General features: G+C 36.2%; 3 protein-coding genes across 4 annotated transcripts; 1 reads left to right on the top strand and 2 right to left on the bottom strand.

The window, feature by feature from the left end:
* The first annotated feature begins 653 nt into the window (after positions 1-653).
* LOC112695699 (protease Do-like 9) lies at positions 654-6,042 on the top strand. Of its 2 annotated transcripts, none has more exons than XM_072199318.1 (9): positions 654-1,478; positions 2,384-2,571; positions 3,071-3,251; positions 3,363-3,554; positions 4,013-4,245; positions 4,692-4,793; positions 5,236-5,286; positions 5,407-5,511; positions 5,606-6,042. In XM_072199318.1, exons 1-9 carry the CDS (start codon positions 887-889, stop codon positions 5,702-5,704), a joined length of 1,743 nt encoding a protein of 580 aa, XP_072055419.1. In that variant the 5' UTR covers positions 654-886; the 3' UTR covers positions 5,705-6,042. The 2 variants fall into 2 exon arrangements, with proteins under 2 accessions (XP_072055419.1, XP_025603938.1); XM_025748153.3 differs by having other exon boundaries at positions 674-1,478; positions 2,372-2,571.
* On the bottom strand, positions 5,992-7,940 carry LOC112695708 (WAT1-related protein At3g28050). Its single transcript, XM_025748171.3, has 7 exons — positions 7,568-7,940; positions 7,433-7,495; positions 7,210-7,326; positions 6,907-7,132; positions 6,666-6,824; positions 6,403-6,554; positions 5,992-6,242 (listed from the first exon to the last, which is right to left on the bottom strand). Exons 1-7 carry the CDS (start codon positions 7,762-7,764, stop codon positions 6,101-6,103), a joined length of 1,056 nt encoding a protein of 351 aa, XP_025603956.1. The 5' UTR covers positions 7,765-7,940; the 3' UTR covers positions 5,992-6,100.
* Positions 7,941-9,312: 1,372 nt separating this feature from the next.
* Positions 9,313-11,894, bottom strand: LOC140183703 (uncharacterized). Its single transcript, XM_072232288.1, has 7 exons — positions 11,732-11,894; positions 11,422-11,639; positions 11,030-11,109; positions 10,762-10,864; positions 10,430-10,490; positions 9,817-10,326; positions 9,313-9,707 (listed from the first exon to the last, which is right to left on the bottom strand). Exons 1-7 carry the CDS (start codon positions 11,892-11,894, stop codon positions 9,313-9,315), a joined length of 1,530 nt encoding a protein of 509 aa, XP_072088389.1.
* Positions 11,895-17,916: the final 6,022 nt, after the last annotated feature.

The following is a 17,916-nucleotide window of genomic DNA, read 5'->3' as shown; positions in this document are numbered from 1 at the left end:
TTTTATGTACATATACAAACTAAAATTTTTTATGTACTCTTTTTAATACTAATTGATCAAACATATTCATTTTAAAAAATTTTAAATTAAATTATGATCGATTGGATTGATTTAAATTTGAAAAATAAAAATAAGCCAATTGTTAAGAGAGATTGATGAGATAATGGGGAGAGAATTGAAACGTCTAACGTGAAAGATAATCGTTTCAATTCTCATCTCACTATTCCATCAACTTTTTTGAATACTAATTGATCAAGCATATCCATTTTAATTTCTTCTACTAACTTTTTTATATACTAATTGCATATTAAAAGTTTGGATTATTGATAATATTAATATTTTTATTATTTTCAATTTAAAAAAAAATACATATATCTTGTTTACACTATAAACGAAATATATATAAACGAGATATGTGTATATCTTGTTTACACTGTAAACGAGATAAATGCAAAATTATCTCGTTTACAGTATAAACGAAATAAGAGATATTTATTTTAGTAAATATTTTTAAAATTATTTATTTCGATAATTATTATAATTAATTTATTTATTAAAATAAAAAATTCTGCCATTTGAGCTAATTTTTTGGCAAAATAATTATTTTTATTAGTATAATTAGATATACATATAAGATTTTTTATATTTACAGTGCAACAAAAATAAAATTCTTAATAAATAATTCTTAACGAGTTTGTTTAAGGAAAATGAGTCTTGAGTCTTGACATTGGGGAATTAAGCTGTTCCACTTCCAGCACCTTCGAAATTTGGGAAAAACAAAAATCAAATCAAACCAATTCAGTTTAGTTTGGATTCCCTCCTTGGTTTCATTTCCTTTCATTTCATTTGTGTTTTGAACACAAAAACGCAAAACACAACAACACAAATGGGAGACAAACGTAAGAGAGGTCGGAAATCCAAAACCCCCACCTCCGCCTCCGAAACCCTAGGCTCACCTTCCACCACCGCCCCTAACGCCGCCACTGCCACCGCCACTCCTTCCACCATTGACGACGTCTTCTCCGTCGCCAACGTTAACCTCATGGACACTACTGCCTCCCCGCACCAACGTCGACGCCCTGGCCGCCCCAAGAAAGTCCCCCACCAGTCCGACAGGCCGGGACGCCGCCAGTCCTCCCGTCCCCCAGTCGATGCCAACGGCGCCGTCGAGGTCCCCCCGGCGGCTGAGGCAATGGAGGAGGACCCCGTGTGGGAGAACGTAGTTCCTGGTCGAGTGGTGCCGGCGATGGACTCGGTGGTGAAGGTTTTCTGCGTTCACACGGAGCCGAATTTCTCTCTGCCGTGGCAGCGGAAGAGGCAGTACAGCTCGAGCAGCAGTGGGTTCGTGATCGGCGGGAGGAGGTTGCTGACGAACGCTCACTCGGTGGAGCATTACACGCAGGTTAAGGTCAAGAAGCGTGGCTCAGATACTAAGTACTTGGCCACAGTTCTCGCCATTGGAACCGAGTGCGACATTGGTAATGTTCTTATTCATTTTGAAAAGAATTCTTTTTTGGAGGTTTTGATTTGTTAAATTTTTGCACGCTGACTTGCTTCGATTTTGTGCACCCGGTGTTGTTTATTTAGATAGATACCGCTAAGCTACTAGATGGGTGATTTTGCATGAAATTTAATGGTGGATGGTAGAAAACTAACAATAATTATAAGCTTATTGATTCACAAACGATGATTTTATGTTAGCTGACTAGACACACTGGATGGATGGAATTAGGAATCAATGCATTAGAGAGATATTTGGTGTAGTGCTTATTGTGAAAAGCATGGTAGAATCATATCTTTGGTACTTTATATGTGAAAAAGGCCGGTATAAATAGTAAGGAGACTAGATGAGATGGTGGATAGTCTAATAGCTAGAGATACTGGGGTAGAGACAGACATGGAAATACCATAGGAGAAACCATGAAAGGACATTTGAATGTTATTATGTTAATGGTTTGAATATAGACATGATTTATGGTAGTGCATTTTGTCATTGTCACTAACTCCATCTCACGAGCTTAGGAGAGCATTGTTGTTGTTGTTTTGCTGCTTGTAAAGGACAAATACTGGAAACTTCTGCACGCGCAATAGTAAAGCATGATTAATTTGTTTTAATTGTGTAACAACTTTAATTTATTGACCTTGAATGTTCCAAAAGGACTGGATGAGTAGTAATTTGTAAGACATATATAGTGTGGGGTGCAGCTCCTTTATAGAACTAGTAATAGAAAAGAGAGAGCCGGGGGGGGGGGGGGGAGGGGGGGATGGGATTTCTAATTTTCTATGCGTAAAGCATTATGAAGGATGGGTTTTATCTTAACTTGCTAATAATATGAATTCAAATTAATGCATTTGATTAATATACTTGCAGCCATGCTCGCAGTTGATGATGATGAGTTCTGGCAAGGGATGTCACCTGTAGAGTTTGGGAATTTGCCCGCACTTCAGGATGCAGTCACTGTTGTGGGGTACCCAATTGGTGGTGATACTATTTCCGTAACCAGTGGTGTTGTATCACGCATTGAGATCCTATCTTATGTCCATGGTTCGACTGAACTTCTAGGTTTACAGGTTTGGCTGAAACGATTGAGCTTCCAAATTCATCTTGCGTGTGTGTGTGTGTGTGTTTGTTTTTATTTTTATTTTTTTTATTACCTAAACTGATAAGATTTTACATTATAATGAAAAAGTATTTATATTTTCTAATCCGATTATGGTAAAATAAAATCATGATAAAACAAATGTCAATTTCATTTTTAATATCATTATAAAAAAAAAGAAAATATAAAATATTATATAAAAATTAAAATAATAAAAAATGTAATCCATAATGACTGCATGAAGTCAAAATATCATATCTTCAAATTTGGAAGGCTAATTAAAAAGGTTTCTTGTGAAATTCCATGTTTTCATACTTGAGAGACGAAATTTTGGCTCAAATAGTACATGCGTTAGTTCATCCCATGTTTACAAGAAATTGATTTGGGGACTTAATTTGAGAGTTTGATAACCATAAGTTTGATTTCATTTAGCATTTCCTTGTTTTCCCTAATCAAGGATAATTTTACAGATAGATGCTGCTATAAATTCTGGCAATTCCGGTGGACCTGCATTTAATGATAAAGGAAACTGTGTGGGCATTGCATTTCAGTCCCTTAAGCACGAAGATGCGGAGAATATAGGTTATGTTATTCCAACACCAGTGATCAATCATTTCATCCAGGATTATGAGAAAAATGGAAGATACACTGGTAAGATGATGCTATGTTCTAAGATGCAGATTTCACTCATACAAACTGTTCCATTGAGCATTGAAGTTCTATTTATTTATACCTTTTTTTTTTTTCTTGATTTACTGTTAGGGTTCCCTGTTCTTGGGGTTGAGTGGCAAAAGATGGAAAATCCTGATCTAAGAATGGCAACAGGCATGAGAACTGACCAGAAAGGTGTGCGAATTAGAAGAGTTGATCCTACTGCTCCAGAATCCAAGGTTTTGAAGGCATCAGATGTTATTCTTAGCTTTGATGGGGTTGATATTGCCAATGATGGAACAGGTGAGTCCTTTAGTTTCATCATACAATTTTCCGTACTATTACTGTCTGGCATGTATTTTGCTAAAGTACACTTTGTTTACTAATAGTAAAGAATCTTCCGAGAGAACCTACAGTTTTGTTTCTGATAGCAACTATGACCAAGTGGTGGCAAACACGTGGCTCTTTCAGGAACGATGGCAACATTTATATAACATGTCACCTCTCCACAGTTTATCTCACATATTAGTAATATTACAGTCATTATATAAGTTACCTGTTTCATGACTAAGAAAGTGAATAAATGATTAATAAAAAGATATACTATGCTTATATATTGATTGTTAAAATAATTTTGAATGCATAGCTTTCCCAAACACACACCAAGTGTTTAACATCAAGTCCAAGTGCATATATGTGAAGCGTTTACTTTTTGTGACATTCTGTCATATAATGCCTTGTACTTCTGGTGTAATTTTCAGTTCCATTTCGCCATGGGGAGCGCATTGGTTTCAGTTACCTCATATCCCAGAAATATACTGGTGATAATGCTGTAATTAAAGTATTAAGAAATTCAGAGGTCCTCAATTTTGACATTAAACTCGATAGTCATAGAAGACTAATTCCAGCACACACCAAGGGCAGGCCTCCTTCATATTATATCATTGCAGGATTTGTTTTTACAACCGTTTCAGTTCCATATCTTCGATCTGAGGTTTGTGGTTAATTCAACATCCTATCTTTTATAATTCTACTGTTTTCTATCTAGGTTCTACTATTGCTTATATTTAGTATATTATATAGTTGTTCTTTCTATGTTTCTTATCTCAAGTAGTTATTTAAATGTCTGATACTGACTGTTCTGGATAAATTTAATCTAGCTTGGCTATTTTAATTTGTATCATATTTGCCTGAGGAGGAAATTGTTCAATGTTGTTGTGTAAACTGAAGATGAATGAGATCTTTCAAAGTTATAATATTATGTGACTTTTTGAAAATGTTATGCTATAACTATATAGTGAACTGCGTTGATGAAATTCTAACACCGAGTAATGTGGTTCCACTCACTGTGTTACTTTCTTACTTAAGCAAATAGAACATACACATGCCTGAGGTCCTTATTGAGCCGTATGTTTCCAACTCATTTTCATATATGAACAGTATGGAAAGGATTATGAGTATGAAGCTCCTGTCAAACTTTTGGATAAACTGCTGCATTCAATGCCGCAATCGCCAGATGAACAACTTGTTGTGGTTTCTCAGGTACGATCTTTTGGAGGCTTTTCTGCTTTTGTTTCTCTTAAGTATCTCATTGTAGGTACCACACATCATGTAAGGTACTTCTCGGATATATTTTAGATACTCCAAATTTACAAGTTTTGGCTTCAAACTTGCATGCCTATATAAATGGAAATTCTATAACAATCAAATAGATAACTTCATTTTAGTATTGATTTGAAAGAATTTATGCTAACATGAAAGTTATTATCATCTCTCTTATTTTTATCCAAAAATATATTCATCTCTTTTAGTTTAAAGTTTTATGAAATGCTAATTTAGTCTCAACTTTATATTTTATACTACAGTTGTATATTTCAAACAGTGTTGCATCTGAGTACTTATGTCATGTTTGTTCTTTATTCCATATCTATTTATGTGCTTCATAGATCTGATCAAGTTTGACTATCTCTTTGATACATTAAAGGTGTTGGTGGCTGATATCAATATTGGATATGAAGAGATTGTCAACACCCAGGTTTGTAATGGTTATATTCTTTTTTTTTTTTTTTCTGTTTGTTTGGATTTGCCCGTCAATAGATATATCACGATAACCACTTAATTGTTCACGTCCCTGTATTTCTTTATATTTGTTAAGGTCCTTGCTTTTAATGGTCAACCTGTGAAAAATCTCAAGAGCTTGGCCAATATGGTAGAGAGCTGCAACGATGAATACCTGCAATTTAATCTAGACTACGAACAGGTGGCCATCTCCATCTCCCTCTCTGTTTTATGTGCCCCTTTTTTTATAGGTGAATTATGGCTTTATCTCTTATATTGACTAATAATCTTTGCAGATCGTGGTTCTTCGCACAAAGACTGCAAAGGCAGCTACTCTAGACATACTTTCAACCCACTGCATTCCCTCAGCGATGTCCGATGATCTGAAGTCATGATCAGGCTTCTGTTTCATGTGTAGGCTGCGCTTAACATTTTGTTAGTTGGTAGATTTTGTTTTCCCTACACAGTATTGAGAGTGTTATTCTAGTGTGAATACCTCAATGGGGACTGACTGGGAAAACTGCATTTTTTGCAAAGGATAGTAGATAGCATAGCAGGATTTACAACCGTCTTGCGGGACATTTAGTTTTTTTGAATTGAGGGAGGTGAGCAATGTAGAGTTTTCATTCCTTTCACCAATGTGATGTCTTTTTTTGACTTACCTGAGGGGTAATACAAAATAGAACGATAAATTGGTAAAATTTTCCTGAAAAAAAGATATGTTCTTTCATAAGTGATATCTGTTGAATTATATTCAACTTGGATCAGTGGTTGTGCCTGAAACATTGCTTTCATGGTGACTCTAGTAGAGGACTTGCTTGTGCAGACAGGGATGATTGTCTATCTACATCGATGCCTTCTCCAATTTCTTCTTTGGATTGTGCCCAAAGTACTGTGTAAAATCCGATGATGATTACCATCAAACCAATAGTCCTGAAAAGTAGAGTAGAAACACAAAGTAGGTAACATTGAAATTGATATCGATAAAGTTGATATTTATATAATACCTGAACAGCTATGAATATGAGCTGGCCAAAAAGTCATTTCTCATATCCATTATTGCGAAGATAATAGATTATATATATTGAGTTACCTGCCAACAGGAAGTGTTTCACCAAGGAAGACAACACTTGAGAATGCAGCAATTGCAATCCCCAAAGGCTTGAACATGGTCACAAATACTGGTCCTTTTTTATTTATGCACCAGGTCAATACAGAAAAAGTGACCACACTTCCGAAAATTGCCTGCAATATTGTTTTCCACATAAGAAGCTTTTGCAGTGAATATTTATATCTTATTTATGTTCTTTATTTTTTGTTGTCTTTGGTTGCTAAGTAGTAAGTACGTATGCTTACTGAATAGAATATGGTGGTGAGCTCAATGTCAGGCCTTAGTTTCCAGGCATTTGGATCTCTGACTACGATCAAGGAAAGTATTGCACATTGGATGGTTCCAAACAGGCAGTAGAAGGCTATAATGGTCAACTGAGAGGGGTATCCTTTAAGAATTGCTGCCTACAAATTCACCCAACCAAATCAAATATAATATATTGATTCAAAGATGTACGAAAAAGTAACGACGACATAAAATAATGACCTGAGCAATATTCCAGATTGCAAGGGATGTAGATGCAATGGCAAGAAAGAGGCCACCAATGACCCAATTGGTAGTCTCTGAAAGCATTTGTTGTAATGGTTGAATTTGAAAGCCAGCAATCGGACTTCCCTTGTAAAGGGTGACGAGTAATGCTCCTGATATGGACACCACGGCTCCCAGCATCTTGATCTGGCTTATGGAGCTCCTAATTTCAAATTTCTCCATCCTATAATGGTTTTCAAATTTCATGGTAGTGACAAAATCTAGTTGCAATGCATAGATGTATGCCCTGTAATTAGTTACCTGAATATGACAGCCAGCAAAAAAGTAATTGCTGGAGTCAAGTTGCTCATAGCAGATCCAAGAGTGGGAGAGCTGTAGCTTATGCCAGTGAAAACACAATTCTGCATCACAGTTATGCTGCAACGTATATCTCAGCAACAAAAGATATCATCACTGAATGAGAAACCAAAGATATAAGAACAATTCCCGAAAATATTATGTTTTAGCTACTTTTGGGGCATACCCAACAAGGGCAAGGAGGAAGAATTTGCAAAGAAGCGAGAAAGAAAGAGGTGGTGTTGTAGTTCTGCAAAACAAAGGAAAGGAAGAGAATTAGGTAGAGATGGAATCAGTGAAGATGAGATGAAAAGACAGGTACCTGTTCCTGTTGATGAAGAAAGAAGAAGGGAGGAGGATCAAAGTGGCAAGAGCATTTGAGTAGACAACAAAAATAAAGTGGTTCATCCCTCTTGACATGGCTGCTTTGCCAAGTGTGGTCAACCCAACGTCAAGGCACTCCACAATCACCATCGCCAGAAACGGAATCCATGAACAAAACCATCGTCTCACTCCCATTATTGCTTTGCTTTGCTACTGCGTGCTATCTCTTTCTATCTACGTACTCTCTCTCATTACATGATCCAGTACGGAACAGGGGGCCATAGTACCTCTTACAGCCACAAATCAAATGCTGGACATGATTCATGTCCTTGTAGCTTTTCTTTTACGTACCTTCACTTTATTCTGACTATGCTATTTCATAAACTAACTCAGTTTAATTAGTGCCAGTAATATATTAAATTTAAATTTTTAAATTAGTCTTTTTAATTTAATAAATGAGTACTAATAATAAATATAAAATTAGTTAAAAACTTAAAATAATAGAACTTCTACACTTTAAAAACGAGATTTTAAGTTCAAAATTTAATTTTAATGCATATAAATGTAACTATTTTACGCAATAATCGACTCATTTATTTTTTAGATGATTATTTATACAATAGTTGTAAAAGGTTGTTAAGATATATTTGCTAGTCTTTAATTAGTCTAACTAGTGTGACCTGTGCGATACACGGGAAATGTTTAGTATTGGAATTAAAAAATATATCATTTATGCATAATATAGTGTGTATCATAATCAAATAAAATTATGTACAAATATCATAATGTCTGCCCTAAATCGAATTAAATTAATATATTCAAATTTTTCAGCATAAATGAGAAATTGAAATCATTCCTTGCATGTTCATTACTAATGTAGAGAAGTTTCTTCATATCAAGTTACATACCAAAACACCACAATTTCATATATTTGCTGAACAATAAAAAAAATAGGTAGATAGAGTTACATAATAACCTCCTATTAAACATTGAACCACCTAATTAAAAATATCAAGACTTCGACTTAAAAATTTCATCCACAATTTACTAATCAATAATACTGAATCATACAAATAGAGATTTCTCTACACAAAAAATTTAAAGCTCCAAGTCATAGATTATAAAAAATCTCCCTATACACAACATTTAAGGTAGAACCATCACTCAATGAACCATTGTTCTTTATTAAAACTCTCAAGCCCTTTTTAGAGTTGACCCTAAACAAAGCAACATATAATTGACCATGCATAAAAACAGGTTAAGGTAAGTATAACCCCTTAGAGTTTGACCTTGGGATTTATTGATGGTCATTGCAAGGAAGACTATAAGAGGAAAATGTATTCGTTGGAACATGAATGGAAGTTTCATTGTTAAGCACCATATTCATCCATGGAATCAGAACTATTTTGCTACACTTGTCACCTGTCGAGATATTGCATTCAATTACATGATTACCTAATCTTTGAACCTGTAATTGAGTACCATTACAAAGTCTATTGCTTTGGTCTATATTCCTCAACAGCATAACAGGTACACCAACTTTGAGTTTCAACTGATGGCTAGGTAAGTCTGAGCAATTTATTGAATTCAACACATCAGTTGTGATAGCATCCATCTCAAATTCCATGTTGCCCTCTTTAGCACACAATGAGTCCGAATTAAGATACACTCTTTCATCAGCATCAATGTATTACATTATTGTGATGTTGACATCATGCACAACTTCAAGTGTAGGTGCTAGAATTATGCACTCCTTGAAGTAATCATGTTATCCAAGTTCAACAATAAATCCGGGTAGACAAATGTAACCAAATTCTGAAATCCATCACTAGTATGATTAATTAGAATGTCTTTAGGGATGACTACCTTAGAATCACCATCTGTTGAATCACCTGCCAACCCATAGCCAATTTGAATTAACCATTGTGCAAACTCTTTGAGATCATTATCAACTTCAATAGTACCTCCAGCAGTAAGCCTCATGTTCTTTAAAAGCTTTAAGACTTTGCAAAATTGCCATAGATAAGAAGAACTAATGGATGCTTGCACTATGTCTTGACGCGAGCCCATTGGTATTACTGGAAGAATCTGCCTGAAGTTTCCACCAAGTATAACAACTTTGCCACCAAAGGGAAGGTCTGCATTAAATGATGGTTTTAAGAATATCTTTCATAGACTTGTTAAGAGCTTCAGAACAATACTTGCTTAACATTGGAGCTTCACCCCATATAATAAGCTTCGCCTTACATATCAGCTTAGAAAGAGGAGTGCCTTGCTTTATGTTGCAAATAGAATCCTCATTTATGCTTAATGGTATCTTGAATCTTGAGTGAACAGTACGACCATTAGGAAGTAATAAAGAAGTAATGCCATTTGAAGCAACATAAAGAACAATGTTTCCACCACTTCTTAAATAAGCAGAAATAGTCCTCCGTATGAATGTCTTCCCAGTTCCTCTACAACCATATAAAAAGAAAAACCCACCACGATCATTATTTACAGAATCAATGATAATGTCAAATGCAGTGCGTTGTTCATCTGTCATGGTGTTTAGCGACTGTATGTATTGTTGAGTAAGTAAAGAATGATCAAAATTAAGTTCATCCAATACTAAGCGATCCTCTAAAACATGCACATCATCTAATAACGGGTAAGACATACACTCAAACTCTTTAAGAAACCTTTCATTACTTTGCATTCTGTCCTCAAGCTTTGCAAGTGTCAAGTTCATGATCTGCTCATCAGACAATTGAAGCTCTAGCAAAAAAAAGGTTATACATGACTACATATTTCAGATTCATGTAAATATTACCTTAAACATAAAGTAAGTATACAAATCACTCATGTTTAAACTAAATACCTTCCAATTGATGAATCCTTCTTTGCTCAAATAAGATATCCTCAAACAATTCCTTATACATCTATCCCAAACAAAATTAGGGCAAGCAATGTTATTGGATATCAGAAGTATCACAAAAAGGTCACGAACATAGTTAGCTGAAGCCCATATACTTGCTTCAATAATAGCATCAATGAATTCTTTGTTGTCCTATAGAAGACCTAATGTATAACATGCTTCTTTGAAAGTATTGTGTGCAACACCAACAGTACACAAGTCTTCAAAGCTGGTGCAATCCTTTTAAATGTTTAAAAGATGTCTCAGATAATAATCCCATGATTTTCTCTAGGTACATGGGCCAATCTACCAATAGAAAAACCTTGTTTTCTAGGAATCCAAATCGAGATGTTATCCTTCCAGACAAATTTTCGCAGAAATTCACAATAGGTCAAAGACCTGGCAAATGGAAAAACCTTATTAACAATAAACCATAATTGCAATTTAGTTAAATTCGTGTCAGTGCGGCTAATGACATCTTGAATACTCCCATAATCCTTAAAAAACAATAGGATTTTCTTTTGGTAAGTGAAATGGAAGTCTGAAAATCGCGGGCTCTTTTACCTGTATATCATAGCCATATAATCTCCAAGTAGCTTCACATACAGATATATATCTATAATCATAATAGTTGTTAAACTCATCTATAATCGAAGAAACATAATCATTATCTGAAGTCTGATAGAATGAAGCTATTACACGATCATTGCCCTTGTAAACATAAATAAATATTTGATTGAAGAAGTTTGGCAAGTATGTTCAACATTAATGTGGCAGCCATACCTTAACAAAAAAGTTGGGTTATAAGGGACAACAAAAGAGTTAGAAAGAATAACACTCTTTTTATTTATGGTGTGTCCGTTGTTTGGGCTAGAATACTTCGGGAACCCAACTTCATCAATAACAATATGTTCTTTGAATGGTTTGGGAAAATATTTGGAGCACATCCCGTTTACCATGCAAAGGATATTCTTTTTATGCTTCCCACATGGACCATGAACCATGAATTTCTCAACAGCAGCATATAATTTAGGCCTTCTACGTTTATCTGGTATTTGGGCTGATATCAACTTATCAATATCATTAGAAGACCTTGGCCTCGAAAAAGGATGCATGAACAAAAGAATATGAGCATGAGGAAGGCCTCTCTTCTGAAACTCAATAGTCCATACATCTAAAAATATAACAACAACGTATGGCATTAGTATAATAAGTAGTTATTTAAAAAACTTATAGCATAATTTAGAATAAACTATTATGACTTACACACAGAAATCTTCCAAAAAATGTCACCATACTTAAAATCTCTGATCAACTTATTTAGCTTAATCTTGAAAATCCTTAATGTAATATCAAGATGATCCTCTGCTTTAAGGTCAGTACCTCTCAGTAAGCTCTTTATCTCATCCCACTCAAGATTGCATGACATAGTGACAAAATAACTTGGATAACCAAAATGCTTGTTGTAAACCCCTCATAATTAGTAAATAATTAGCTAATAAATTAATTATTAATCAGAAAAATTATAAAATAGAATTTTATAATTTAATGAGATAAAACAAATTAAAATAAGAAATTTGACACTAATTTTAAAGAATTTGGCCCAAGATTAGGCCAAACGAACTGACCCGGTTGAACTGGACCCACGAGCCCAACCCACACCACCAACATAAAGTGAATTTCAGCATTCTCTCTCCCCATTCATGCAAAACACGCTGAATGCAATCAGAAAATGGGAAGAACACTCTTCCAAATTTCAAACCATCACTCAAGAATTCAAATCCAAATAACTTTCAATCCGGAGCTTTGATCGCCGCATCGTTTTGGCCACGCCACTACAGCGTCGAGCTTTACAAAGCCCAGTACATAACAAGGTAAGAAAACCACATTCCCAATTTCTATTTTCTCTTCTTCAATTCGAAAATTTAGTGCTTGGGATTTTGATATTTTGGTGTTTTGATGTGTTTAGGATCAATCTAACTTGAGGAGATTATCGGGTTGTGATCCAATGATATTTGGAAAAGATAAGAACCCTAACCCTCTTGTAAATTTTTGAGATTTTGAGTTTAGAGATTAATTATAGTGATATATGTGGATTATATTGAATATTGCTAGTGTAAAAATCAAATTGGAGGTCGAACTTGTGGAATTTGAACTCATTTGGAGAGATTGGAAGCTTGTTTGAGCCTTGGGTGCTGAGGATTTGGTGTTGGAGGCTTGCAACCTTATCAATTTGGGTGTTTTGGCTTAAGGGAGAAATTAGCCAAGGTATGATTTTGGTTTCTTGTATTTAATATATAATGTCTTGTAAAAACTTAGACTAGATGACCTTAGGATAGTTGTGAACACATGAGTATGTTAATTGCTTAGTGCCTTGATGATAATTGTTGAAATAGATTAAGTACTAGCTTGGTGATTGATGTTGGTAATGGAAATAGAATACTAAATGATGACTTAAAGATGATTGACAAGTTGATAATAATGAATATGCATAGATGATGGATTGTTGATGATCTTGTTGGTATAATTGTGAAGTTCATGTATGAGAATTGTTTAAAATTGAGGTATGATGGGTGATGGAAGGGAGTAGAGTTGTGTTGCTGTGATTTGTATGTATTAGTGCTGATTTTGAGTATAGGAAGTTGATATGGAATGGTGAATTGATGAAAAATAGAGGTTGGAGCATTTTGTGAAAATCAAAATTTTGGCTGAATTTTGGCAAGCCATAACTCGGCTTCCAGACCCTCAAATTATTTCAAATTTATTTCATATGAAAATTGGGTCCACGAAGTTTTTTGTTGTTCAAAGAATAGATAAAAAACTTTTTAAAACAAAAAAGTTATGCGTGTCAGAAGTTTGGAGTGCAAAATTGAAATTCTGCATCACTTAGCATTTTTACCCATTCTGCAGAACTTGCGTACGCGACACCTGCACGCGACGCGACCCTTCCATTCGGATTGGGTGTCTTGCGTACACGAGCTGGTGCATGCATGATGAGCGGATATTTTATACGCATTTTGGGGGTAATTTCAAGTAGATGTTAGCATGTTTTTATTAGTTTTTAATAGAATTTTATTTGTTTTTAAGCAAAAATCATATTTTTGGACTTTACTATGAGTCTGTGTGTTTTCCTGTGATTTCAGGTATTTTCTGGCTGAAATTGAGGGAGCTGAGCAAAATCTGAGTTAGGCTGAAAAAGGACTACTGATGCTGTTGGATCCTGACCTTCCTACACTCGGAATGGATTTTTCGGAGCTACAGGAGTCCAATTGACGCGATCTCAATTGGGTTGGAAAGTAGACATCCAGGGCTTTCCAGCAATATATAATAGTTCATACTTTGCGCGATGATAGATGATGTGAACTGGCGTTCAACGCCAGTTTCATGTTGCAGTCTGGCATCCAGCGCCAGAAATAGGTTACAAGTTGGAGTCCAGCACCCAAAACACGTTACAGCCTGGCGTTCAACTCCAGAAATAGCCCAGGCACGTGAGAAGCTTAAGTCTCAGCCCCAGCACACACCAAGTGGGCTCCAGAAGTGGATTTCTGCACCAAGTATCTTAGTCTACTCATTTTCTGTAAACCTAGGTTACTAGTTTAGTATTTAAACAACTTTTAGAGACTTATTTTGGACCTCATGACATTTTTAGATCTGAATTTTATACTCTTTGACGGCATGAGTCTCTAAACTCCATTGTTGGGAGTGAGGAGCTCTGCAGCGTCTCGATGAATTAATGCAATTACTAGTGTTTTCCATTCAAACACGCTTGTTCTTATCTAAGATGTTCATTCGCGCTTAACTATGAAGAAGGTGATGATCCGTGACACTCATCACCTTCCTCAATCCATGAACGTGTGCCTGACAACCACCTCCGTTCTACATCAGATTGAATGAGTATCTCTTAGATTCCTTAATCAGAATCTTCGTGGTATAAGCCAGATTGATGGCGGCATTCATGAAAATCCGGAAAGTCTAAACCTTGTCTGTGGTATTCCGAGTAGGATTCTGGGATTGGATGACTGTGACGAGCTTCAAACTCCTGAAGGCTGGGCGTTAGTGACAGACGCAAAAAAATCACTGGATTCTATTCCAACCTGATTGAGAACCGACAGATGATTAGCCGTGCTGTGACAGAGCATTTGGACCGTTTTCACTGAGAGGATGGGAAGTAGCCATTGACAACGGTGACACCCTACATAGAGCTTTCCATGGAAGGAACCTTGCGTGTGGGAAGAGGATTCCAAGAGAAAAGCTGAAATAAAGCAGACGAAGCATCTCCAAAATTCCAACATATTCTCCATTATTAAAGTAACAATTATTTATTTCACGCTCTTTTATTTTTCTAATAATTCAAACTGATAATTTTAATTGATATCCTGACTAAGAATAATAAAATAAACATAGCTTGCTTCAAACCAATAATCTCCGTGGGATCGACCCTTACTCACGTAAGGTATTACTTGGACGACCCAGTGCACTTGCTGGTTAGTGGTACGAGATCATAAGAAATCTTGATTTTGATATTGAGATTCAAATTTCGTGCACCAATGCATATGCGAGCAAAGGATTTTAAGGGGTTGCATACGCGACCACTTGCATGCGATGCGACCATTCCGTTCGGGTCTGGTATCTCACGTACGTGAGCAAGGAGATGCGTATACGAGCAAGGTAAAACAAGCCCTTGCAAAGATGAGCAATGTGCTTGCGTACACGACGCTCCTCTTTTTAGCAAATAAAGTTTTTGTGTTTTAAAACCTAATTTTGAACCTCTAAACCTCTATTTTTACTCTTTTAGCCCCTAGAGCTTAGTGGTATGCCTAGTGATGAGATGAAGCTAGAAAAAGATGGTAACTTGGGGGTGAAGTAAGTTTGGGAAATGATGAATTATGTATAAAAAGTGTGAAGATATGACGTATAGGTGATTCCATGGCTATGATGAATGATTATGCAATGATTATGAATGAATGTGATTATGAGACATGATTGAGGAATGATTGATGATGAGAATGTGTATGTTTTTTCTCTGTTGTATGGAATGTCATGCACTATATCCATGAGTGTGACGGTCACTATATCTCGAGAGCGTGGTGGGCATTATATCCCAAGAGTATGGGAGCACCTTACCATGGAAAGTGTGTCGGGTGCTATATCCCATGAGTGTGGCGGGCGCTATATCCCAAGGATGTGAGAATACTTTATCCCGGGTAATACGATGGGCACTATATCCCATGAGTGTGGCGGATACTATATCCCGAGAGTGTGATGGACACTATATCCCAAGAGTGTGGAGGCATATCAGAGAGATAATATCCGGGTTAGCTATCTGGTGTGTCAGGTTCTAGCGATGTAATCGACACGTGAGCTCACGGCCAGTAGGATAGACATGCATCATATACATATGTGTACTTTGTTTGATTGTGCATTAATTGGGTTTGCCTATGTGATTATTATGCTTACCTACTATATTTGCTACCTGGCGTATCTGTATTCTACTTGTGTTTGTTTTGTCTACTTTGTTTGCCTGTGTAGTTCTACTGATGTTTTGGAGGATTATGGAGGAAGGGGAGTAGTTGAGGATTTTTGTTAGAATTTGGTTAAGTTTAAGAACCTTAGAGAACTACCCCTGTTTATGGTTTCCGTTTTAAGGCTTTAAGTTTTATAATCTGAGTGTCGGAGTTCTAGGATTGGCTCTAGCTTTTTCGGGACCTTATATATTATGTATGCGACACCTTTACCATGCTGAGAATCCTCAGTTCTCATCCCATACAATATTGTTGTTTTTTAGATGCAGGTCGAGATGCACCTCACTAGGCGTCTGGAGTTCTATTGCAGTGAAGATGGGAGTTTCGGCTATTATATATATATATATATATATATAGATGCTTAGATTTCTCCTTTTATGTATTCTACTTTGGTGTCTCATAGAGGCTTTTGGTTGGATAACTAGGGTTTATTTTGAGAACTTTAGATTTAAGATTATATATATGTACGTAAATATCCTCTGGCCAGCCTTAGCTTCCAGGCTGAGCTCGAAGATTGAATATTATATACCCTTAACTCTCCACCCTTATTATCTATATACATATATATATGTACCTATGCTTTCTTTGTACGCAAGTAACATTAACTCTGAGCGTTGTGCTTTTAATTTCACGATTTGCTTTAACTATCTTTCAAGACTCCTCAAATATTATATTCTTTTAATTATTATACATATATATATATATATATATATTATTTTACAGGCCATAATACCATACCACCTCTGTTTTACGACTTAAGCGTAAAGCTCTGTGTGGTAGGGTGTTACATTATGGTATCAGAGTTGTTTGTTCTTGTAGAGCCTGAGGGACGGACTGATTATGCTTCTATGCATACTCTGTGTGTTTGTGTGTGTGTCTATTGTGCTATTAGGATATCTAACTGATATATGTGGCTGGTGCACAAAATTGTGATCATCAACAATGGCGCCGAAAACTTGGTAGTGCTCTCAACGTGAATCACACTTAGTCACAACTCCGCACAACTAACCAGCAAGTGCACTGGGTCGTCCAAGTAATACCTTACGTGAGTAAGGGTCGATCCCACGGAGATTGTTGGTATGAAGCAAGCTATGGTCATCTTGTAAATCTCAGTCAGGCGGATAATAAATGTTATGGAGTTTTTGAATAGTAAATAAAACAGAAAATAAAGATAGAGTTACTCATGTAATTCAATGGTGGAAATTTCAGATAAGTGTATGGAGATGCTTGTCCCTGTTGGATATCTGCTTTCCTATTACCTTCCTTCAATCATTCTTATTCCTTTCCATGGCAAGCTGTATGTAGGGCATCACCATTGTCAATGGCTACATCCCATCCTCTCAGTGAAAAAGGTCCAAATGCTCTGTCACGGCACGGCTAATCATCTGTCGGTTCTTGATCATGTTGGAATAGAATCCTTTGATTCTTTTGAGTTTGTCATCACGCCCAACAATCGCGAGTTTGAAGCTCGTCATAGTCATTCAATCCCAGAATCCTACTCGGAATACCACAGACAAGGTTTAGACTTTCCAGATTCTCATGAATGCCGCCATCAATTCTAGCTTATACCACGAAGACTCTGATCTCACGGAATGGAAGGTTTGGTTGTCAGGCGAGGGGCAACCACGTGTCGTGTATCAGGAATCCAAGAGATACGCACTCTAGCTTTCGCTTGTAGAACGGAAGTGGTTGTCAGGCACGCGTTCATAAGGATGGATGATGACGAGTGTCACGGATCATCACATCCATCAGGTTGAAGTACAAATGGTATCTTAGAACAGGAATAAATCGAATTGAATAGAAAATAGTAGTAATTGCATTAAAACTTGAGGTACAGCAGAGCTCAACACCCTTAATCTATGGTGTGTAGAAACTCCACCGTTGAAAATACATAAGTGATGAAGGTTCATGCATGGCCGAATGGCCATC

This window comes from Arachis hypogaea, chromosome 1 (assembly GCF_003086295.3).
Source record: "Arachis hypogaea cultivar Tifrunner chromosome 1, arahy.Tifrunner.gnm2.J5K5, whole genome shotgun sequence".
NCBI lineage: Eukaryota > Viridiplantae > Streptophyta > Magnoliopsida > Fabales > Fabaceae > Arachis > Arachis hypogaea.
This window is presented reverse-complemented; position numbering and strand designations above follow the sequence as displayed.